The 24,434-nt window shown below is 43.0% G+C and overlaps 2 protein-coding genes and 1 long non-coding RNA gene across 6 annotated transcripts in view; 2 read left to right on the plus strand and 1 right to left on the minus strand.

Moving 5' to 3' along the window:
• Nucleotides 1-2,948, plus strand: part of LOC121852914 (aromatic-L-amino-acid decarboxylase-like) — a 6,380-nt gene extending 3,432 nt beyond the window's left edge. Inside the window, exon 4 of the mRNA XM_042346980.1 lies at nt 2,802-2,948. Coding sequence (XP_042202914.1) covers nt 2,802-2,948 — 147 coding nt within the window. The remainder of the gene's footprint in view (nt 1-2,801) is intronic.
• Nucleotides 2,949-5,784: 2,836 nt separating this feature from the next.
• Nucleotides 5,785-8,228, minus strand: LOC121852070. The gene is made up of 2 exons (XR_006086050.1): nt 7,688-8,228; nt 5,785-5,972 (listed from the first exon to the last, which is right to left on the minus strand). It is a non-coding gene; the product is annotated as an uncharacterized LOC121852070 (long non-coding RNA).
• An 8,477-nt stretch (nt 8,229-16,705) lies between these two features.
• The window catches only part of ddc (dopa decarboxylase), a 32,536-nt gene continuing 24,807 nt past the window's right edge, over nt 16,706-24,434 (plus strand). Inside the window, exons 1-4 of one of the 4 annotated variants that reach the window (XM_007897485.1) lie at nt 16,706-16,872; nt 18,261-18,501; nt 19,030-19,143; nt 20,655-20,774. In XM_007897485.1, the coding sequence (XP_007895676.1) occupies nt 18,301-18,501; nt 19,030-19,143; nt 20,655-20,774 (435 nt within the window). In that variant the 5' untranslated portion in view covers nt 16,706-16,872; nt 18,261-18,300. Of the gene's footprint in view, nt 16,910-17,286; nt 17,503-18,260; nt 18,502-19,029; nt 19,144-20,654; nt 20,775-24,434 lie in introns of those variants that run through there. The other 3 variants (XM_042332340.1, XM_042332341.1, XM_007897489.2) reach the window with 3 other exon arrangements.

A 24,434-nucleotide genomic window follows, 5' to 3' on the forward strand; every position in this document is an offset into this window, starting at 1 on the left:
CATCAGCCTGCGGGGCGTGATAGAGAATGCTTTACTGTGGATGACGACAGCGAGAAACCCTCCTAATCCCATACCAATATATAGGTTTGGGAACTCTCTCAGTTTGGTTTGAATACTCTTAAGGATGGTGATAGATTTCCACATGTGCCGCAGACACCTGGTGGACCAAAACAAATGACTGCCACTGGGACAGTAATCTTATGTTGCAGTGACCAGAACTGTTGCAGCACTCGAGGTGCACCCTGACCTGAACACTATATAGCTTCAGTATGGCTTCTGGGTATCTTAACTCAACTGGTTAGCAATATAGCCCAGCATCCAGTTTGTTTTAAAGATTTTTTAAAGAAACTGCAAGAGGTGAATAGCGAAGGCAGAGATTTGCTGAGGTGAAGCCATGGTGGTATTTTAAACTCAGGACCAGCATCTTCAATTCAATCTGCTGGGATATGGGAAGCCAGTTGAACTGGAATGATTAGCACATGGAGCCTGATGTGGGACAGCACACAGGCTTCAAAGTTCTGGATGATCTGTATCTTACGAAGAGAAGAGCTAGGGAGGCAAGTGAGCAGGGTGTTGCAATAGTGGAGCCTGAACTTAATGAAAGCATAGATTAGGATATACCATCCTCCCATCACAGCTACAAACAAATCCAGTATCCTGGTATCAACCACGCTTCCTGGTTCCAGTCCTCAATTACTCTCTGGGCAAAGAAATACTTCCTGATGTTTCCCCTACAATTTCCCTCTGTAACTCTAAACCTGTGCTCTCTTTAATATGCTGCCTTTCCATATTGTTCTGGGTTTACATTCTCAATCCCATTTAAAATCTTATATAACTCTATAAGACTTTCTCTGTGGTATGTTTTTAAAGCTGAATAGCCTCAGCTTGTCTAATTGTTGCTCATATCCTTTACCACTGATGGTCATCCTTAATGCTTTCCTCCATACCTCCTCTGGGGCATGAAAGGAACGTCCTTAGGTCACAGTGACCAAAACTGTACCTAGGACTCCAGGTGTGGCCTGACGAGAGCACTGTTTAGTTTGAGCATGAATTCTGGGGATATGAAGAGCTGATCCGGCAATATAGCCAGCTTGCCTTGTTTATTGCTGATTCACACTGTTTTGACAAGGTAAGTGATGAGTTAACTAACATCTCTTAGTCTCTTTCAGCTTCCCCCTTGGCAAGTTCTATCACATCCATGGAGTACATATATCTCCTGTTTTAATTATGTTGCACTTATCTATCTGAACTTGATTTGTCAGTGATCAGCTCATGTCACACTTTAATAAACTCTCTTGATAAGATCTTTGCTGCTTCTTTTGATTCCATAGTCACCCCCCACCCCTCCCAATTTTCTGTTATCTGTAAACGTAACTGCTCAGACTGAGTCCTTGAATCCAGGTCATTAATCTATACAAGGAGCAGGAGGGATCTCACTATCCCTCCTGTTTCTTGTATACCCGAGGCATCCCATAAATCTCCCCTCATCCCTCCACTGAGGCCGAATTCCTCAAACAACCCTCTGCTTCGTTTCCATCAGCCAATTTCAAAATCCATGTCCGTGTTTTATCATTGATACACACACACACCCCGGTCACTGACACACACCACTGGTCACTCACCACTGGCTCGTTGTATAACCGAGGCATCCCACAACATCTCTCCCCACCCCCACTCCTGCATTTTGACTTAATTCCTCAAACAACCCTCTGCTTCATTTCCATCAGCCAATTTCAAATCCATGTCCATGTTTTATCATTGATGCTTAGCACCAACAGTTTATGAAGGAGCATTTCATGATGTTCTTTGTCAAACCCCTTTTGCAGTTAGATATACAACATCATATGGTTTCCCCACAGCCATCCTGTTACATTGCCTCCTCAAAAAAAAGTATATGAGGTTGGTCAGGTAAGATCTACCCCTTCTGAAACCATGCTGTCTGTCATTTAATACTTTATTTTTGTACTTGTTTTTTGAGACACATGCAAAAAACCCCATCACCATGCTTAAAAAGTATGCAAACCAAACTGATTCCCTACCTACACATGTAAATTCCCGAGATAGAATGTTGGAATGCTCGCCACACTCTCCCCCTGGAGGGATGCATCCTGCTTACCTACTTCTGGAAAGTTTTATAGGCAGGTTGGCAAGAGCCAAAGCTTGGGGACCCCCAGAGTGTGATTTGGGGATACAGCTGGAGACTAACCAGCTAAAACCACTTAGCTTGCCATTGATAGCACCATCTGGCAAGCTTTCCTTGGGCCTGTTAGTGCTTTGCCTTACAGGGTTAACAGGAGCTGAAGGGGAGGATTTCCTGCTACCAGTGACCAGTCTGTCCTAATTACAGCAGTGCCCTGGAATACTGTGGACCAGCCTGACTTAACAATTGGACTATTGAGTTCGCCACAGAGGGCCGGCTCGATTCCAATATTCTGTTGCCCAACATGTCACCTTGGAGCCAGTTCAGCTCCAAGGAGCCCTTGCTTATCCTCCAACCCCCAAACTCCACCCCCAGAAGGATAGTCACCAGTTAGTCGTTCAACATCCGACAAATGCAGGTTTAAGGCCTCATTAGGTAAGTACTAAGAACTTCCTATGAGCCTCCCAGTGGGCAATGCAGCTCAGTATGAAATGCGTGAGAGCATTTCCACCAACTTCCTGTCCACAACTCAGGCACATGTCCCGTCCCATTGAGCAATGGTTCCACCCAGTTGGAGTACAGAGTTTAATCCTCTGTGCGGGACAAACCAAGGTGGATTCCAGGCGCTAGATGTAAAGACGTATGTTCACTCGGATTCCAGGTAACACCTTACAGCAGCTGTCACCCCAAGCCAGAGAGTTTCCTCATCAGCTATCTGGAAGATTTCAGTATGGTGGGAGACCTTTATAGGACCTCTTGTGACGTGCTAACCACCTTGATGTTCTGGAAATCCATCGAGAATTACTAGACTAGACTTACTCAGCTCCAGCTGCTTTCTTCGGGCCCTCATGTGAGGCTCCTTGGCAAATAAACAAGCTCACTGACTCAAGCCTCTGGGGTGCTTATCGAGAGGTCAATGCAGACCGGAGCCAACCTTTCCTGCAGCAGCTTCGGCGTGTTTGCCACAAATCCACCTCACTGCTTGATCTGGGACTTTGCAAATGCTTCGGATTATTGAGGTCAGGCTAATGGGTCTGTAGTTGCCAGGTTTGGTTCTGTCACCTTTCTTTGATATAGGAAGCACATTTACTTGCTTTCAGTCAGGTGTAATTTCACCCATGGTGTGCGACTCATGGAGTCTAAGGGAAATATAACGAACAGCATGATCAAAGAGGTAGATCTTGGAAAAGGACCTTGAGCAAGCATGCGGGAGGGACTCCAAGAGGGATTTCCAGTGAGTCGGGGTAGAAAAGCTGAAGCAGAGCTTTCTATGAAAGCTATTAAATCATTTCATAATCATCTATAAAACAAACTCTTAGATCGCTCGGCTCATGTACTCCTTCCAGTTCTACTCCCAACCATTATTTTTCCATCTGCAGCAGTGCGACTGGTGGCTTTTGGCTGGTGAGGTTCACTTCCTTGGACAATCTATGAGTTTGCCTAACCGAACCAACATGTTACCCATGGCAACAACAAAACCAACAAAATTACCAAGGCACTGGACAGACATAGTTACAGATTCGAGCTGAGGGTCGGGGTGTGGGGAGGGCATAAGGGGAAGCAGGGAGATCAAAAGCACGGTTGAAGAGGAGGAGGTCTTGAGGTAGCTCTTGAAGGTGGCAAGGGAGGGGGGTGTTAGATCCGCGAATTATGTGTCTGTATCTGGAGAGAAAAAATCTGATACAAGTAAACTTAAGAAACAAAGAATGGGTTTTTATTTCTACTTGTATACAGGAGCACACAATTGTTCCCGTATACAAATAGGATCTAATGTCTCCCTGTCAGACAAAAGATCCTCTTCTTCGGTACCATTAAGTTTTATACAAGAGTACACAAAATACACAGAAGGGGTGTTTTTCCTTACAGACCAATCAGGTTTGCTGCATGCGTTCCCACACTTCTTGCTTCAGCTTGTTTCAACTGTACTAATCTTGCAGTTTTGCTAGAAGGCCATTTCTATGTTATCACCCGCCGTTCCTTACACTGTGGCCTTCAGATAACGGGATTCTACAATAACAAGTCTAACCTACTTACTTATGTCTGCTTAAAGGCGTTTACACAGCAATAGGCCAGGGCACAAGCTACGATATACAATTAAACATACCATAACATCTTTTTCCTCTATCATTCCCTCCTTTTTATGGTATTTTAAACTGATATTTATGTCCTTTTTCTGTGCATTACATGCAACCTTTAAGCATAACATCAGTAGTCCCGATCCTTCTGCAAGTACAGGTTTTAGATCAGACACATCACAGGTGCTTATAGTTTACTCATTCTGCAGAAAAAGTTTTCCCAGGTGCATATCATGCAATCCTCCAGTGCCTTCTTCAAGCAAGCTAAGGTTGTCCTCACTAGTCATCATAAATGTGGCGGCAGGAATCATCTTAGAAATAGTACCCCGAATAAGGGGAATAATACAACAGCAGCACAGCATGAGAACAACTATTACTATTAACAGGTACATACCCAATTTCCATAGCCAAGCTCCCCATCCCCATTCAGAAAGCCACTTACTAAGCCAATCAGAGGGTCTCTGGGGTTCCTTGATGGCAGACCGCATGTGAGAGATGACATTTGTCAAATTTTGATGGCCATCAGGAATAAAGAAACAGCAACTAGTCCCGAGCATTTTGCAAACACCTCCTTTCTCAGCCGTAAGCATGTCTATTATCAGACGATGTTGTATGATTGCCTTGCGCATGGCTCCCATTTCCCCATCTATGATCCCAACTGCTTCTTCTGTTTCATTAGCCAAGGCATGTAACTGAGTCGCTAACCCATTAATTTTTGTCAAGGCACCAGCAGTGCCCACATTAGATATTCACATGCTTTACGGTGGACAGGGGAACAACGTGCAGGCGGGAACTCATTTGCTGACAAATCCAGCAGTGTTTTGTTTCGAGGCTTCCTGCCTGGAGTATCGAAAGTGCGCAAGCATGATTATCATTGCAAATGCTCAGGGCCCGAGTGGCCGATTGAATTTTTTGTTTGGTTAATGGCCAATCATCCTCCTCCCCAGAGACTGCCATTTCCTCAATCAATTCTTCCTCCTCAGAGGTGGGAACTTTTGTGACTTCTGTAATTTTTGATTGTTGGGAATTGAGGACATTGATTACAATTTTTTGGTATAAATCCCCATAAGGTCTTTCTATACCACACCACCAGGTGCCTGCATCCGAATCAGACAGCTGTGTTATCTGAACTCTTGCCCCATCACTGTTTTGTATCTTTGAAATTGAGAACCGAGACCCAATCGAGTGGCCTCGGCGTGTATTGGCCACTACCGAGTGCCAATTGTAGGGGCCACACGGATGTTTGCAGAAATACTTTTCATCACGCTGGTGGCGGAAGTGAACTTTAGTTTTACCGAATCCCTGTAGGGCCTAGGGTTGCAGTCGAAGGAGATGGTGCTCCCTTTTTCCCCTGAGACATGCTTATCTTCGTTTGCTAGGACAAGACTTCCCACTCCTGTTAATAATAATAATGTAAACATGGCGGGAATTGGGCAGTTACCTGATACCCGCAGTGTTTTCTTGAGTCTTCACTGGGTTGAGGTGAGCGTATCCTTGTGCATACACCCCCCTTTGTAACCAGACTTTAACACTTACGTGGTATTTTCCTGTCCAATTCCCTCTGTTACCTTTTTACAATGTGTCAAATGTATCCAAGTAGTTCTTTCTGCAATTTTAACAGCGGTGGTGGGAGTAGTCAGGAGGACTTGAAACGGTCCCTTCCATTTAGGGTGATGCCAGGTCTTTCTTTTTACGTCTTTAATCAGGATCCAGTCTCCCGGTTGCAGCGAGGGGACCAACGATGTCTCGGTGATAGTCTGAGGGGGTAGAATATTAAGCATTTCTTTTTTATTAGATAGCATGTTTCGCATGTAGTCGGCTGGACATGCTTCTTTAACTGCCCCTCGTTGTCTCCCAACTGGGGAATGCGATAGGCTTTTCCCTGTACTATCTCGAATGGTGATAGTGGTTTATTCCCTCGGACAATGCGCATGCTAGTAAGTGCCAATGGCAGGCAGGCTACCCATCCCTTGCCTGTTTCCTGCATTGCCTTTTTTAATTTATTCTTAAGTGTACCGTTATGTCTCTCCACTAATCCGGCTGATTGAGGGTGGTAAGCGCAGTGCTTTTTCAGTTTTATGCCTAATTGTTTTCCGACGTGATCAAGGACTGCATTTCGAAACTCGGGTCCATTATCACTATATAGGACTTGAGGTATTCCCCACCTCGGTATTATCTCGCGGCATAATATTTTTGCTACCGTTAGTGCGTCTATTTTTGCGGTGGGGAATGCCTCCACCCACCCTGAGAATGGGCATATCATTACCAAACAATGCTGCTTTCCCTCACTTGGCGTCAAGTGAATGAAATCCATCATCAAATGAGCAACTGGCTCTGAGGGGGGGAGGGTATTTGTCCTTTTGGGCATTTTACTCCTCCCTGTGGGTTGTTTTGTAGACATGTAAGGCACTTTTTACAAAATGTTTTTGTATAGGATGAGAATCCGAAGGTTGTATATCTACCATTTATCATCGATACCATCCCCCTTTTGAGACATGACATTTACCATGGCTCAATTCCGCCGCAATAGGGAAAAGTGCTTTGTTTACTGCTTGGATGTCCTGTACCAATCGCCACCCGACGGAGGGAAGGACTTTTTTTACTGGAAAGAGTGGGGTGTTACAAGGGGAATCAGGACACGGAACAATGACCCCTTTTTCTTTTAATTCTTCAATAATGGGTTTAATTCCTTCATGTGCTTCCGGCGAGATGGGATACTGTCTTTGGTATGGTCTGAAGGTGCTTTTAGGGTTAATTTTAATGGGCTCTACTCCCTGCATTAACCCAACATCCGCCGGACCCTGTGACCACAAAGATTCTGGGATTTGGTTTAACGCTTTTTCCAAATCTGCACTGAGCCCGATTAGTCACGGTCTCGCAGGGGGTCCTCTCATGAATCTTGCCCGTATACAATGAGCCACCCAATTCAGTTGTCTGGAGAATACTTTTCCCTTTTCTGAATACCAGATACCTGGTTTTCCTGTCTCCTTCCAATCAGTCAGCCTCCTTCCCTTATCGACAAATACTCCCACATTTTCCCATTCCTCCCCAACGGCTTTAGCCACTGAAACATGGGGAAAAGTTTCATTTTTATAATTTAACTCATCCTCGGGCTGCAGAGCGACCAAACATCCCATTGTGGAATCGTTCCAGAAAATTGTTTTCAAGGTAATCCGAGTAGGGCTTTTTAATTTATCTAATAATTCTTTAGTACTTTCGGGCTTCAATTTACCATCAAATCCAAACTTCTTTCTCCACATGAATTCTGGTTTCCCGCTCCCCGTAACTACGGCCTCCATACGTCGGCCATTAGGAGACAATTCCACTTCCTCTACTCGCTTACAACACGTACAACAACCCCCTTTACTATTTCCATTGCCCATGTTTAATTGTATTTGACTTATCTCAATCAGACACTCGTTATTTGCATATATATATATATATATTTGTTTCGGGTAGTCCCGTCACTCACCCACTCTCCCGGTTTGCCCCCAGACCGGCTCCACAACTCACCCCACTTGTACGTCGAGGACGACTTTCTCTAAGGGGGATCCTCACCGTTCGAGGCTGTAGAGTGTGCGAGCAAATTATCCCAGATAATTCTTGTATACGGCCTTTCGATCCTTCTCGATCTAGGTTCGCCCAGCGGCGGGTTGTCCCGGACAACTCACGTATACAACTACTGGTCTGGCGGGTTTACCGTAGGGTGCGATGAGATGTTGGGATCCCGGACGAGCCCCCAATTGTTAGATCCGCGAATTATGTGTCTGTATCTGGAGAGAAAAAATCTGATACAAGTAAACTTAAGAAACAAAGAAAGGGTTTTTATTTCTACTTGTATACAGGAGCACACAATTGTTCCCGTATACAAATAGGATCTAATGTCTCCCTGTCAGACAAAAGATCCTCTTCTTCGGTACCATTAAGTTTTATACAGGAGTACACAAAATACACAGAAGGGGTGTTTTTCCTTACAGACCAATCAGGTTTGCTGCATGCGTTCCCACACTTCTTGCTAGAAGGCCATTTCTATGTTATCACCCGCCGTTCCTTACACTGTGGCCTTCAGATAACGGGATTCTACAATAACAAGTCTAACCTACTTACTTATGTCTGCTTAAAGGCGTCTACACAGCAATAGGCCAGGGCACAAGCTACGATATACAATTAAACATACCATAACATCTTTTTCCTCTATCAGGGGGAGACTGAGTGATTACGGGATGGAGTTCCAGAGGGTGGGTGCAGAGTGGTGGAAGTCCCGCCCGCCGATAGTGGGGCAAGCAAGGTAGGGGATGTGAAGCCGGCCAGAGCCCGCTGAGCGGAGAGAGCGAACAGGGTGCTAGGGGGTTAGGAGGTCGGAGTGGTAAGGGGGGGAGCAAGACAGTGGAGGGCTTTGAAGGTGAGGATCAGGATCTTGAACTGTATCCTCTCTGTGATGGGAAGCCAGTGGAGTTGGGCAAGGATGGGGGTGATAGGGTCGCGGAGCCAAGTGCAGGAGAGGACATGATCTGCAGAGTTCTGGATGATCTGCAGCCTGTGGAGGGAGGAGTTGGGGAGGCCGACAAGCAGTGAGTTTGCATAGTCAAGCCTTGATGTAATGAAGGTGTGTATGAGGGTTTCGGAGGCCTGCGGTGTGAGATGGTGTCAGAGCCAGGCAACATTGCGGAGGTGGGGGAGGCAGAGCGGGTCATGGCACAGATGTGGGGTAGAAAGGATAGTTGAGGGTCAAATAAGATTCTGGATTGGCTTAGCAAGGTGGTGTGTGCAACCATGGATGGTGATGCTGTCAGCACCTGAGGTGAAGACTTTCTGCACACACAATGTATTGCCTTTTCTCCCATTGGCCTTTGCTGCTTCACTGACACTGATCTGCCCTTCCTCCCTCATCCAATTTGCTCAGCTTCTGCTCGCTGGTCTCGCAATACTCGCTGGCGAAACATAGAAATTCTAGTTGAGGCAGTGCTTCACTTGCCTCACCTGATGAGCTGCCACTAATCTGAAGTGTACAATCTCACACTTTGCGATGTTAAACTGCATCTGCCATAGTTGTTTCCACTCGCTTAATCTGTCGACATCTTTGCAATGTTTGCCTGTCCTTTTCACAATTTACAACAGCTCCGAGATTAGTGTCACCCGTAGAGGTAGTCCCTTCCTGGATTCCTGTATCCAGGTCACTATACAGGGTGAAAAGCTGTGGCTCCACCACTGATTGGTGGGGGGCGCCAGTTGTCACTACTTGCCAATTAAAGAATGTCCCTTTCTCCGAACTCTCTACATTCGATCTCCCATCTAATTTCTTATCCATCTCACAATATTGTCTTCAGCTCCATGTGTCTGAATCAAAGCTAATAATCTTTTATGTGAGACTTTACTTGCTGAAAATCCATTTACATTTACAGAACATCCATTGATCTTACCCCTTTTATCCATCACCCCAGTGGTTCTGTCAAACAACTATTAGATTTGTGAGACATGAACTACATTTCACAAACCCATGTTGGTGCTCTGTGATCTGTGCATGTTTATCCAAATGGTCAGTTCTAATGTGTCTGATGTTAGATTCAAGTAATCTGCACCTCACTGGTGTTTTATTTTGTTATTATTGTGGTCACTGTAATTTAATGGATCAACTACTCCCAGTTTATATGTTGACTGTATGAAGTCAGTACTAACTTCTCACATACACATTCACTACTATCATGAAGGGAGTTTCTCCTTGTATGCTCCCGACGTGAAAAGCACTATATCAATTGCAAGGATCATTATTATTATCCTGGCTATTTTGCATTATGTTTTACATACCTTCCTGCTTTGCACATCTCCAGTATCTCTTAAGTACTAAATTGGATTTGAAAAGGAAGGTTTTCAGGCGGGACTTAAAAAAGGTAGAGAGGAAGCAAGATGGAGGGATTGAGGAAGAGTGTTCCACAATTTCAGTGAGTAGTGGCTGAAAGCGTGACATCGAACGGTGGGGCGGAGGGTGCAAGGGACGAGCAGGAGATATGTACCAGTCTAGCAGAGGCGCAGGTTGGTGGATTGGGGAGTGAAGAGATCGGAGAGGTAGGGAGGAGACAGGGAGTCAGGGAGTAGATTTTGAATATGAGTGTGAGGATCTGAAGTCGATCTGTTCGGTAAAGGGGAGCCGGTGGAGCCTGGCCAGAACTGGTGAGCTAGAGGAATGGAGTTTGGTGCAGGTCAGAATGTGGTCAGCAGAGTTCTGAATAAGCTGCATTTTTTGAATAGTGGAGCTGGGGAAACCAGCGAGGAGTGCGTTTGTTAATCCAGGCGGGAAGTGACAAACGCATGCACGAGGAGTGAAAATGTTGCTGGGAGCCAAGGAGTATGGCTTCCGTCTTGTCCACAATCAGCTGCAGGAGGTTTGCACTCATCCAGACAAGCTGACAGAACATCGGCGGACCTGGAATTGATACTGGAGGAAGCAAAGTAGATTTGTGTGTCATTCACACACATGCGGACGTTTATCCCATGTCTGTGGATGACATCGCCAAGAGGGAGCATATAGATTAAGAAAAGAAGGGGGCCAAGGCTGGAGCCCTGGGGTATCCCACAGGTGACCGGGCGGTGGTGTGAGGAGAAACCATTTGCTGAGATGAAGAGGAGGTGGTTGGTTAAGTAGGACTTGAACCATGCAATTTGTGGTCCCATTAAGATGGATGAGGGAGGAGAGTCAGTGTCAAACGCGGCAGAGAGATGATAATAATATTATCCAGGCGATGAAGGATGCAGAGGGAGCCTGTCACAGATAGAGAGGACCTTGTATATGATTTTGACAAGCGCTGTCTCTGTGCTGTAGGCAGGGCAAAAACCAGACTGCAGGGGCTCATGGATGGAGTGGAGGGAGAGGTGTGACCGAAGTTGACCTGCAACATTGTGTTCCAGGAGCTTAGCAGAGAAGGGTAGGTTGGAAATGGGACAGTAGTGTAAGTGATTAAAGGGACTGAGGTGTGTTTTTTGAGGATGGGTGTGATAATAGGGGGAGTGGAACTGAGCCTGAGGAGAGAGACTGGTTGACCGTGTCAGCCAGCAGGGTTGAACAGACAGGGAGGCTGACCAGCAGCTGAGTGGGGAGGGGGGGTTGAAGCAGCAGGTGGTAAATTTAATGCAGGTGATTGTGGTTGAGAGGGAGGAGGGAGAAATGGAAGCAAAAGAGTGTAAGGAGGGGGCAGTGGCAGGAGCGGCGGCGGGAGACGGCGTGTGGATAGTCTGGGTGGGGTGGAAGGGGACATGGCGGGGAAAGGTGATGGGGGGAAGCCAAGCAGATGTTTTCAATCTTTGAGGCGAAGAAATCTGGGACTTCTTCGCACTTGGCATTTGATGTGAGATAGAGGAGGCTTGAGGGAGTGCACAGAGGAGTTGATGGATGGTGGAAAATAGTGCCTTTGTCGTAAATTGGCTGCCACAATATACATAGTAATTCACTTTACAGTATATTCTATGAAGCTCAACAATGTGATAACAACAATAAAATTACATTAAGGTGCTACATCAAATGCAAGAATTATTTATTTGTTTGTTTATCTATTTTTGCTGCTGATTTTGGAGCATTTTTGTTTGATTTGCCCCCACTGCACTTAGAATATGTACTTGTCCTACATACGCTGTGAATGGTTTTGATTCAGTATGTCCATTTGTCCTCTCTGCTGATTTGTTTTTGAGTAATTCTTCCCAGTCTAGACCATTTAGCTCTGCCCTCATAGCTATCATGTTTGCCCATCTAAATTTGCATACTAAAGTTTAGTTGAAATCCATCATCACCATTGTTAAGAGCTTTGAGACTCCGCCCTAATGTGGAGGGTGCTATATAAGTACAAGTTGTTGTTGTTGAAAGTTTGTGTTGTCTCCCAAGTCAGATTGAATATCATTGATCTATGGTCACTGTCATTTAGGCGGATCATCTACTGCTGATCCCTGATTAGTGTCAGGGTCATTAATCGGCGATAGCATTGTGCACTCCCAGATACAGAGTCACTATAGAGATCCCCTCCCGATTCCCAATTCAGTTTCTTAAACACTTCTTAGTACTTAACAACAACAACAACTTGTATTTATATAGCGTGCTTCATGCGGGGTAGTGTCCCTGAGCTCTTTGCAGTTGACAACGAGCCAGGGGGAGAGGTAGAGGGAGATGACTGTAAGCACGATCAAAAACAAAGGTCTACAGGCAGGATTTGAAGGTGGGGAGGGAGAGGGCAAGGTACAGGGATTGAGGGAGAGAGTTCCAGAGTTTTGGGGTAGTGGCTGAAGGCACGGCCACTGATGGGGGAGCAGATGGGACGAGGGACAATCTGGAGCCTGGAGCCAGCCGAGCGGAGGTAGCAGGTGGTGGAGTGCGGGGTAAGCAGATTGGATAGGTAAGGAGGTGCAAAGGAATGAAGCGATTTGAAAACGAGTGAGAGGATCTTGAAATCGACCCTTTTGGTCAGTGGGAGCCAGTGGAGTCTGGCAAGGACTGACGTGATGGGGTATGGAGCTTCATACGAGTATTTGGGCGGTGAAGTTTTGAATTAATTGAATTTTGTGTGTGGTGGAGTTTGGGAGATCAGCGAGGAGGGCATTGAAATAGTCCAGCCAGGAAGTGACAAGCTGCATTGGTTGTGAGGTACAGAGGGAGGCGGCTTATGTGGCGGAGGTGGAAAAAAGCGATCCTGGTTTTTGTTACTCAAATAAAAATTGCTGCTTTTTTGTTTTGTGCCAACATTTACTTCACTCCCCGTTTAGTGAGGTATTAACCATTTGTCTTATAAACGCCTTGTCTACTTGAAATCTTCCCCAGTTACCTACTAATTTTTCTCCTGTACATAACCTTTGTAACCAGACATTAAAGTTGATTATCCTGCTGCGTTCTAACAGCTTGGCCTCCCTTCGCCGCATAGTCACCTGTGGCATTCCTCAGGACTCCATGCTCAGTCCTTTCCTTTTTGGGACCTATGTGCTCCCTCTTGGTGGCATCATCAGTAGTTGTGGGGTCCACTTCCACATGTACATAGATGCCACCCAACTCCATCTCTCTGACTCTACCCTCAGCCTCACACACCCCAACCCAGGCTCCCAGACGGTTCTGTGATTGACCTTTGAGACGTCCTCCCAATGTGAAAGGCACTATAGGAATGTCAAATTGTTGTTGCTCATTCTACTTATGATAATAATCTTGGCATTTGATTTAGCACCAATTATCATGTCACTCTTGTATCAGGTTGTAACGTATGTTGACAATATCAGATCTGTAACAAAAACATTTTTGTATAATGTCTGCAAACAAACTTAGGTGCCTGACTGGTCCATTTGGTAGCAGTGTTGCTTCTGCTTCAGAAGGTTGTGGGTTCAAGCCCTAGATTGGGACACTGAACTCACAAAGTTTAGGTTGACATTTCAATGCAGTATTGAGAACACTGCATTGTCAGAGGTGCCATTCTTTGGTTTAAATGTTACATCATGGTCACATCTGCTTATTTAGGTGGATGTTAAAGATTCCATTACACTATTTGAAAAGAGAAGGTACCTAGTGTCTTGGCCAACAATCCCCCAGTTAAAAAAATTATGTTTGTGGGACATTGTTGTGCACAAACTGGCTGCTGCATTCGTCTACAAAATACAGTCACTAAATATTTTCTGTAGACAATACAATTGGTTTATTTATTTGTATTGTTTAGCCTAGAATGCTTATGGGACATGGCTCCCCTTGTGTTTTTCCAGTATTGTACAGATTTCACTAGTATTTCTGAAAAGGTCACTAATATAAATGTAAATACTCCTGCAAACAGGAACATTTCCTGATCTGGGATGCTTACAGATTGCTGTCAATTTTTATTTCTTATCAGCCTTTCAGCAGCCGTTAGCTGAATCAGCAAAAGATTCATTGGAACAAAGTAACTTAATCCGATGAATGAAATGAATCCCTACATATCTTGATTGGTGAAGTTTGTGGTTCATATTAATCTACATAAAAGCAATTTCTTTCAGAATCTGAAGGAAGTGACCAGAATTGCAATGTCCCTCAGAAACAATGTAAACAGATGAAGTATTTTGGTGATAATTGGAATCCCATTTACATTCCACAAATGAGGAGTTTGATTTTAAAAAGTCTAAATTAAATTAATTACATAGACTGCATCTTATTTTTCATGAAACAAACATAAAGCCTCCCTAAGGAGACGGTTGAAGCAGGAAATTTTGATTCTTTCAAACACAGATTAGTTTTCTTTTGGAAATAACATCATGGGATATAGTACATAGGTAGTTTGGGACATATGTGCATGTGACCACAAGGAAGGTGGAAAGCGTACTAAATGGATCTTGTTTTTTTTTCGTTTAGCAATTCATATGTTCTTATGTACAGCTTTACCACAATCTGAAGATATTCTGGGTTTCTTCCGTGGCTATATAGTGCAATTCACCAGCAAGAGTCACAGATTCAGTATAACAGCAACAAGTTGGATTTATATAGTGTCCTTTGTTTACGTTGAATGTCTCAATGTGGGGAGTGTGCATGCTGTGGGAAGATTTTCCACTTCTTCATAAGGTATTGGCCCAATTTTAAAAAGTAAAGGTTTGAAGTTAAAAATCAGTTATCATAGGAGAAATAAAAATGTCTTTCATTAAATGTAACATACATAGCTGGACCTGGTTCTAGTAGGTGGGGGTGGGGAGAGGAGTAATACTTATGGAAGATTGTTACAGGTTTTTCTTGATATCATTCCCAAAGAAAGTGGTGGTTTAAATATCAATGTCATACACAAATGTTCATGTTTGGGCTGCTGTTAAATCTGTTATGCTCTCAACATTCAACTTGTAGAAAACTCTTTTATTCTCAGCTCACAACTTTCAAATCAAACAATCCAACCAAAAACCCTATAGTCAGTTCTTCCTGCTTCCTGCTTTACTGATCCCTTCTCATTGGTGCTTGTTAATTAGTCCTTATTTTCTTAAAGGATATCCAACATCTTCCCCTTTTTGGTTTCTTTTTTTCCTCTCGTGTCTCAATCTTGTTCAATTAATCTCTTTTTTACTATTAATAATAATAATCCTTGTATTTGATATAGTGCTTTTCACGTCGGGAGTCCCAATGCGCTTCACAGAACACACTGTAAAGTAAATTGACTGTATATTTGTGGGCGAACGCGGCAGCCAATTGCGCACAGCAATGTCCCACAAACAGTCGTAGATTGAAAATGACCAATTTATTATTGTTTTTGTAGGGATTATTATTAGGTGTGTGGAGTAAGGAAACTTGCCCAAGGTTTCACCCTGCCTGGAATTGAACTCAGGTCTCTCACTTAATAATAATAATAATAATCCTTGCATTTGATATAGCGCTTTTCACGTCAGGAGGACGTCCCAAAGCGCTTCACAGAACACACTTTAAAGTGAATTGACTGTATATTTGTGGGCGAACGCGGCAGCCAATTGCGCACAGCAATGTCCCACAAACAGTCGTAGATTGAAAATACCAATTTTAATTATTTTTTTTTTGTTTTTTTTTGAGGGATTATTATTAGGCGTGTGGAGTAAGGAAACTTGCCCAAGGTTTCGCCCTGCCTGGCAGGGCGAAACAAAGCGAGTGCTCTAACCACTGAGCTGCTGTTAAATCTGTTATGCTCTCAACATTCAACTTGTAGAAAACTCTCTTTTGTTTTCACTCAACTGTCTTATCATCAATATTTATGCTGTCTATCTCCTTGTCTCCTTGGAGTCCTGTAGCTCAGTGGTTAGAGCACTTGCTTTGCAAGTGAGAGACCTGAGTTCAATTCCAGGCAGGTCAGGGCGAAACCTTGGGCAAGTTTCCTTACTCCACACACCTAATAATAATCCCTCCAAAACCAAGAACAATAATAAATTGGTCATTTTCAATCTACGACTGTTTGTGGGACATTGCTGTGCGCAATTGGCTGCCGCATTCGCCCACCAATATGCAGTCAATTCACTTTACAGTGTGTTCTGTGAAGCGCCTTGGGACGTCCTCCCGATGTGAAAAGCGCTATATCAAATGCAAGGATTATTATTATTATTATTATGTTCTCAACGCCCAATGTGCAGAAAACTTTTATTCTCAGCTCACAAGTTGCAAATCAATCAATCAATCCAACCAATAAAAAAACCCTAGTCAGTTTTTCCTATTTTTCTACCTCCTGATCCCCTTTCATTGCTCCTTATTTTCTTAAAGGGTATCCAACAAAACCTAGTTACAATACTGTCTCCCTGGGATAATAATTTTAAAATATTGATGCCACCTGCTGCTTTGACCCCATCCCCACACTGGGTCTGGAACACTCTTATATCTGTCACTGCATTTGTTAGCTCAGTCTTTTATTTAGTGGATCTTTAACCGAGTTAATTCTCTTATCTCCCTATTTCGTGTGTTACATTCAAATGATCTTTGGCAACGTTTTAATTTTGTGTGCAAAGTTCATTGCATTTAACATAAACACTACGTTGCTGTCGCTGTTCCACTGAACAAGTTGCCCAGAGGCTGAGGATCGGATAAAGCGAGATTCGTGTTATTGGCAAAGGGGGAATGTCTGTGGGATGTTGGCTGTGACTGGGAGTGAGGGATTGGCTGTGTGGGGGCTGTGTGGGTGGGAACTCGAGCCCCTTTATTAGGGGGGAAAACACTAACGGAAAGCTAGAAACTACCAGGTACATCACAGGGAAGCTTGTGCATAGCTCTGTCTGGGTATGTCTGTCTGTCTCTGTCTGTCTGTTTGTGTGTGTGTCTGTCTGTGTGTGTCTCTCTGTGTGTGTATCTGTGTGTCTGTCTGTGTTTGTATCTGTGTGTCTCTGTGTCTCTGTTTGTATGTGTGTGTGTTTGTATGTGTGTGTGTGTTTGTGTGTTTGTATGTGTGTGTGTGTTTGTATGTGTGTGTGTTTGTATGTGTGTGTGTGTGTGTTTGTGTGTGTGTGTGTGTTTGTGTGTGTGTGTGTGTGTTTGTATGTGTGTGTGTGTTTGTATGTGTGTGTGTGTGTTTGTATGTGTGTGTGTGTGTTTGTATGTGTGCGTGTGTTTGTATGTGTGTTTGTGAGTAGAGTTCATTCACAGCCGAACCAACGGTTTGTCAGCATTGCCAAAAAAATTGCCTCACCACCTGAAGTGAAGCAATCCAGGCTGTAACCCTGCAAGTTACACTGGTTGAAAGCACCGGATTACTTTGCATTAGAGAGGATTTAGTATCCTGTATTTATAGAACCAATGTGCTGAGCAGGTACTGTGTGTGTGTGAGTGAGTGTTTTTAAATGAAGAGAAGGCGAGATTAGTGCAGAGTGTGTCAGGTGAGAGAGACCTGTGTGAGTGAGTTTGATCAGGTTGGGCGATGGGGATTTGAAATTGTGAACATCTGAACACGATATTAAGTGAAAGAGATGTTGTTATCGGTTGAGGAAACCCCTCTCTACCCATTATCAATGTGCAGTGTTGCAGCCCAGCCTGGCCAGCCCTGTGTGCTGGACATGCAGGGAGTGTGAGTGTAGCAGGTGTGTGTTGGACGTGCAGTGAGTGTGAGTGTAGCAGGTGTGTGCTGGACGTGCAGTGAGTGTGAGTGTAACAGGTGTGTGCTGGATGTGCAGTGAGTGTGAGTGTAACAGGTGTGTGCTGGACGTGCAGTGAGTGTGAGTGTAGCAGGTGTGTGCTGGACGTGCAGTGAGTGTGAGTGTAGCAGGTGTGTGCTGGATGTGCAGTGAGTGGGAGTGTAACAGGTGTGTGCTGGACGTGCAGTGAGTGTGAGTGTAACAGGTGTGTGCTGGACGTGCAGTGAGTGTGAGTGTAGCAGGTGTGTGCTGGACGTGCAGTGAGTGTGAGTGTAACTGGTGTGTGCTGGACGTGCAGTGAGTGTGAGTGTAACAGGTGTGTGCTGGACGTGCAGTGAGTGTGAGTGTAACAGGTGTGTGCTGGACGTGCAGTGAGTGTGAGTGTAACAGGTGTGTGCTGGACGTGCAGTGAGTGTGAGTGTAACAGGTGTGTGTTGGACGTGCAGTGAGTGTGAGTGTAACAGGTGTGTGAGCGCCTCTTCTCTCCTCCCCTCCCTGTACAGAGTGTCCTCAGCTTGTCTCTATTAGCCAGAATAAAGCGCCATGGACTACGAGGAATTCCGCACCAGAGGGAAGGAGATGGTGGATTATGTGGTCGATTACCTGCAGTCCATTGAGGAGCGTCCCGTTTACCCGTCTGTGGAGCCCGGCTACCTGCGCCATCTCATCCCAGAGAGCGCCCCCGAGCAGCCCCACTCCTTCGAGGAGGTGATGAAGGATGTGGAGAGGGTGGTCATGCCAGGGGTGAGCACAGGCAGACCCTTCACTGTTGCAACATGCCTTATCCTTGCCCCCAGACATTTAAAGCCCATTTACTAATAATACTTATTTATTATTACAGTATTATTGTTATTACATTTAAAACCCATTTACAGTCTTATTATTTTTATTATTGTTATTAATACAAATTCGATGCAACACAATTACTTTGCATTGGGGAGGATTTGAAATTTTGAACATCTTCCATCACCCCTTAACCAACATAGAATGTAAAGTGTTTGCTGTTGAGATGACTTAAAATAAAACTTTTTAGGGTTTAAAATAAAACACGGAAGAGCTGAGCTGCCTGATATTCTTTATTTAAACTAAATTAATTGCAGGTCGACCTGAGCCAAATGGAACATTGCTTTAATGTGGTTGTGATATTCAGCTAAATGTGTAATAAGATTAAAAAGCAAGTCTGTCGAGAGTTTTTAAAAACTGCGTCAATGTGAGTTTTGCGGTCTTAAAGGCTTTTGAAATGATATATTTTTTAAACATTTATTGTTTCAGATAACTCACTGGCACAGTCCACATTTCCATGCCTATTTCCCCACGGGAAACTCCGTGCCGGGTATGCTGGGTGACATGCTCTCCAATGCTATCAGCTGTATTGGCTTTTCCTGGGTAAGAATTTTAGAGTGCATATTGCACACGTTTAAACATTCCTGTTAATAAAATTGCATTGAGACACTGAAATGCCGAATTCATGTATTGGAAAGGAGAGCAGTTTTGTAATTCCAGATTATTCAATCCAGCAGGCTTGTAATGTTTTTCTCAGGTTAGCTTGAATTTGTAGCTATCCATTAATTTAAAGAGTTGCAAAACATTTATTTGTTCATCGATGTTTTGTAGAAATAAATTTACATTCATCCCAATGTCGATATGTGCAAATATCAGATGATCATATGAAATACATGTACAGTGCTCACTAACAGCTACAGTATTATTGCTATAGCAACAGTGTTCTGATGTTTACTAATAATACTTATTTATTATTACAGTGTTAATGTTACATTTAAAGCCTATTTACTAATAATACTTATTTATTATTACAGTATTATTGTTATTACATTTAAAACCCATTTACAGTCTTATATTTTTATTATTGTTATTAATACAGATTTGATGCTATAACAATACTGTAATAATAAATAAGTATTATTAGTAAACATCAGAACACTGTTGCTATAGTGCAACCTAGGCACCAATGCAGTGCTGGGGAAGCCCTGTATTATCAGAGCTGCAGTCCTTCGTGCGAGACGTTAACCAAGGTCCCTGTTCAAGTGGATGTTAAAAAAAAATCCCATAGCACTATTCAAAAAGAAAAATAGAGTTTTCCTGGTGACCTGGTCAACAATTCCTGAGATAATTGGTTCATTCAATATTATAATAATAAAAAAATTGCATTTCACATCTTGTCTCAAAGTGTTTCACATAATTTACGATAAACTGTATTTTTCGGTGAATGTATCCATGGCTGTTCTTGAGACATTGCTGCCCATACAAAGTACAGTTCCTAAACTTCACGGTCAAATTACTGTGAAGTGCTTTGAGACCTTATGCTGATGTGATAAGGTGCTATATCAGATGCAATATTATTATATATGCTCATTTGCCTACAAATAAACAATCAATACTCTTCACGGAAACTTTTGAGAAGTGCTTCCCCAATTTGCCCACAAAATATATACAGTCAATTCACTTTACAGTATATGCTATGAAGCGCTTTGAGACATCTTGAAGACATGATAAGGCACTAATATCAAATGCAAGGATTATTATTAATTTCAACTATCTATGCAGCAAAATAATAATAATCCTCCCAGTTCATATAGCGACTTTCATGTTTACTTTGTAAACAAATGCAGAAGCTAATTTGCACTCAGTAATGTCCACCAAACAGCCTTGAAGTGAATCATCTATTTTACCTGAGGGACTGTTGATCAAGACACGAGGAGAAATTCCCTTTATTTTTCAAATAAAAATGAATAGTCTTGTGGTTAATTTTATTTTCACCACAAATTGAGATCTTTAATTTTATTTTGAATGCTATGTTGAGAACAATGAAAAGTACAACTGAAACGATTTAGTGTTTAACTGGCAATGTGGTGCTGAATGTCTGAACCTCTCTTTAGGCTGCAAGTCCCGCATGTACAGAGCTGGAGACTGTGATGCTTGATTGGCTGGGGAAGATGCTGAACCTGCCCCATCAGTTCCTAGCTGGGACCAATGGAGAAGGCGGTGGAGTGTTACAGGTAAGAAAAACCTCATGGTAGTTTGTAATGATACTATTACATGCATACACAATGTCCCATCTGCCTGTTCAGGTAGACAATAAAGATCTGCCGTAGTGCTATTTGAAAAGAGAAGGGAGTTTCTCTCTCCTGATTGACAATCCCCGAAATAAAATTGGTCACTCGCTCGTTTGTGGAACATTGCTGTGCGCAACTGGCTGACCACAAAATACAGCTAATCTACTTTACAGTATATCCTTTGAAGCGCATTGAGGCATCTCAATGACATGATAAGGTGCTGTATCAAACACAAGAATTATTATATACACTACTTTATTTGTTTAAATATGCAATGTGTAGCATTGAATTTTTTTGTATATAAAGGCAATCTAAAGCCTTAACCAATAGGGTGGTCCTAGCTGGAAAAGCAATGGGAAGCTTGCCAGACAGTATTCAGAATGAGGTTTTAGTTGATTACTCCCAATGCACACTCTGGGATCCACAAGCTTTGGCCAACCTGGGGTTAATACTCTCCAGAATTAGATAAGCAGGGTGCTTCCCTCTAAACAAAAACTGCATTCTATTCCAGACACAAGGAAATGAGTAGGTGGCATGCATTTATGGAATTCTCAGTCTGGTTTGGACACTCTTTAAACATGATGATGGGTTTCTACAAACACCTGGTTGACCAAAAAATGTCTGTTTACTCTTTTCAGTAAAGGAAATCAATATTATATCAGCTGCTGCATTTAAAGCCAAATAGATGTTATGTTATTAGAACAGCTTAGCTTCTTTCAACATTAGACTTATTCTACAGTCTAATTGACTAATTCATGTACTTTTTCTCAATGTATTACCTTAACACAGTTGATTTGCATAGATTATTTCAGTGTAAATCTACCACCTTAAATTTTGGCAAATTTGAAGATTTACATTAAATTTACATTAATCTCTAGCAAAATAAGACATAATTTATTCAGTCCATCAGTAACCTGGGTGTCCTCATATCATCCGAATAAACCTGCATTGCAGCCTTTCCAGTGCTGCTATATTCTTCTTGTAGTGTGCCAACCAGAATTGGATGCTATAGTCTAAATGTAGTCGAACCAAGGTTTTATACTCTATCCTTCTGGATGTAAAGCCCAGGACCCTTGGTAAGCTGTGATGTGTCCTTCCTCATGGGGTATTTTAATTGAACTTTTCTGACTAATTGAAAGATGAATGCATGTCAGACAAAGTCTTCCCTTTGGTGCAGAATTCTGGTTAATTGGGATAGTTTTACTGTAAATTGAACTACAGTGCCGTCTGTTATACCTACCTTATGGTTCGTATACCCTCACTGTGCTGCTTGCCCCTCTTCTAGGCAAACTCGGGTTTGCTGCGTGTTCCCACCCCATTATCAGTGGCGGTGCCTCAGCCACTATGCCCCACTCGTTGGAATTCTATCACTCAAGCCCCTGTTTCTTCCTCGCTTGATATATCTTCAAAAGCCGCTTAAAACCTAGTTCTTTGACTGTGGGAACCATCTCTGTAATAAAGCGCAGTCTCTGTGATCAAGCACTCCAGTCACTGGTTCAATGGTACCACTTTCGCCTCTGAGTCAGAAGGTTGTGGGTTCAATCTCCATACCTAGACTTGAACTTGAATAGTCTAAGCTGACACTGCAATGTTGGCCTGGGGGTGTTTTGCATTGTCGTGGGTACAGTCCTTCGGACAAGGTCCTGTCTGCCCATTCAAATGAACGTTAAAAATCCCATGCCATTATTCAAAAAGAGAAGGGAGTTTCTCCCAGCGTCCTGGCCAACAATCATCCAAATAAAATTGGTCATTCATTTCATGGCGGTTTGTGAAACATTGTTGTGTGCAATTCGGCCGCATCATTCACCTACAAAATACAGTTGATCTACTTCACAATAAATCTTGTGAAGCCTGAACCTATACATTTTTGACCCAGAAGCAAGCATCCTTGGCCACTAAGCCTAGCTAATTAATATGTAATAAGATGGTTGTTTTGCATTCCCCAAATGGCTTCTGGAAATAGTGGTAAAACCAGTGCAGTACTGGAACAGTGTGGAGCAGTTGAATTAGTGATGGGCATGTGCTTTACCACGCTGAGGTTTTCCTTTTTCTTGTATAGACTAAGTGGAAAGGAAATCACTTTGTATATTAATCAAGTTTAGGACTTCTATTTGCTTTTGAATAGAAAATCTATGGGATCCAAAAACTTGCTTCATAATTAATAAAGGGCAAGGAGTTTCTCCTGGTGTCTTAGCTAACAACCCCCGGATAGAATAGTTCATTCGCTTCATGCCTGTTTGCGGGATGTTGTTATGTGTAGGTTGGCTGCCGTGTTTGTTTTACCGTAAACCAGGGTGTACAAATTGCATGCTTCTTTGGAGGCAAAGTTCAGTTAAGAACAGGACAGAGAACAAATGCATCTTTTGTTAAGGGCAATAAAAAATTACATTTGTATCTCGCCTTTCACGTCAGGAGGATGTCCCAAGGTGCTGGACAGACACGGAACAAACACATGTTCTGTCTTGTAATGATTTTCACTCGTGATAATCATCACATCCCTCATGACCCCCACCCTTCCCCATCATTGCCAAGAATTGATCTTGCAAAATGACTATTCTGTTGTTTGGGGAAAGTGGTTCAAGTGTTTGATTTTCAAGTCTTTAGCTGAGTACGTGAATTGTTTGCTAATTTCCTTGTGAGTCACACGCAGTTAAAGCAAACTCAGATAATGGAACTTTTGCTACAGTGATTAAAATGTATTTCTTTTGAGTAGGAAAGGCAATATCCGTTAGAAAATGGTGACATTTATTTTGAAAGCCCAGAGCCGAAACTTCACAGCATGTGAGGCATTCAGCCTCATTATTTGATCTTTATCTGCTGCCAGCACAATTTTCTTTCTCAGAACCCTGTGATTACTTGCCATTTTATTGAGCACAAAATTATTTGATGCTCGTGAAAGCAAACACGTTCTCGAAACTATATGAGATCTGTAGAGCTCTTAGTGACATTGATTTCCTGAATGCTACGAGCGGTGTGAATTCAATTTTGTGGTGACGTGCAATTTTAATATCAGCAAAGCATGCCTCTGAATGTTATTTGGTCATCTGTCATGCCTTTATCACCTGGTGCTGAACAGACACAATATATTGGGACCAGTGATTGAAACAGCACGAAGATGAAAGGAAAATGCAGCTGGAGATTTCTGATGAGTGAGAGGATCTACGTCAGCTTTCACAAATTTTCTTTTCTTTTTATGCACAGCTCTCCATGGCAACAAGTGCCTGCATTGTGTCTGCAGTTGAGTAAAGAGTATCTTAGCAATTTGGTATGAGTTTCCTTCTGCACTATCACAGTTTTAAGTAGCTGCGATGGACCCTGTTCTCTGTCACATAGACAATTTTGTCTAGGAGACCACATTTATATCTATAAAACTAGGCTCATGAGTTAGCCAAGCCAAAGCTGGATTGGCACAATGTATTCACACACTTGAAAGAAAGGATAGTAGGCAGTAGGTGTATATCTAGTATAACCACCCCTTTTGACACTAAAGAATTGATATTAAAACTTCATATTAACAATGATACCGAAAGTGTTCCTGAACTGCCTGACATATAACTTTGCGTCAGTTTAACTCTTGATTAGCCAATCGTGTAAGCGGAACCC

Source organism: Callorhinchus milii, unplaced genomic scaffold (genome assembly GCF_018977255.1).
Source record: "Callorhinchus milii isolate IMCB2004 unplaced genomic scaffold, IMCB_Cmil_1.0 Scaffold2, whole genome shotgun sequence".
Taxonomy (NCBI): domain Eukaryota; kingdom Metazoa; phylum Chordata; class Chondrichthyes; order Chimaeriformes; family Callorhinchidae; genus Callorhinchus; species Callorhinchus milii.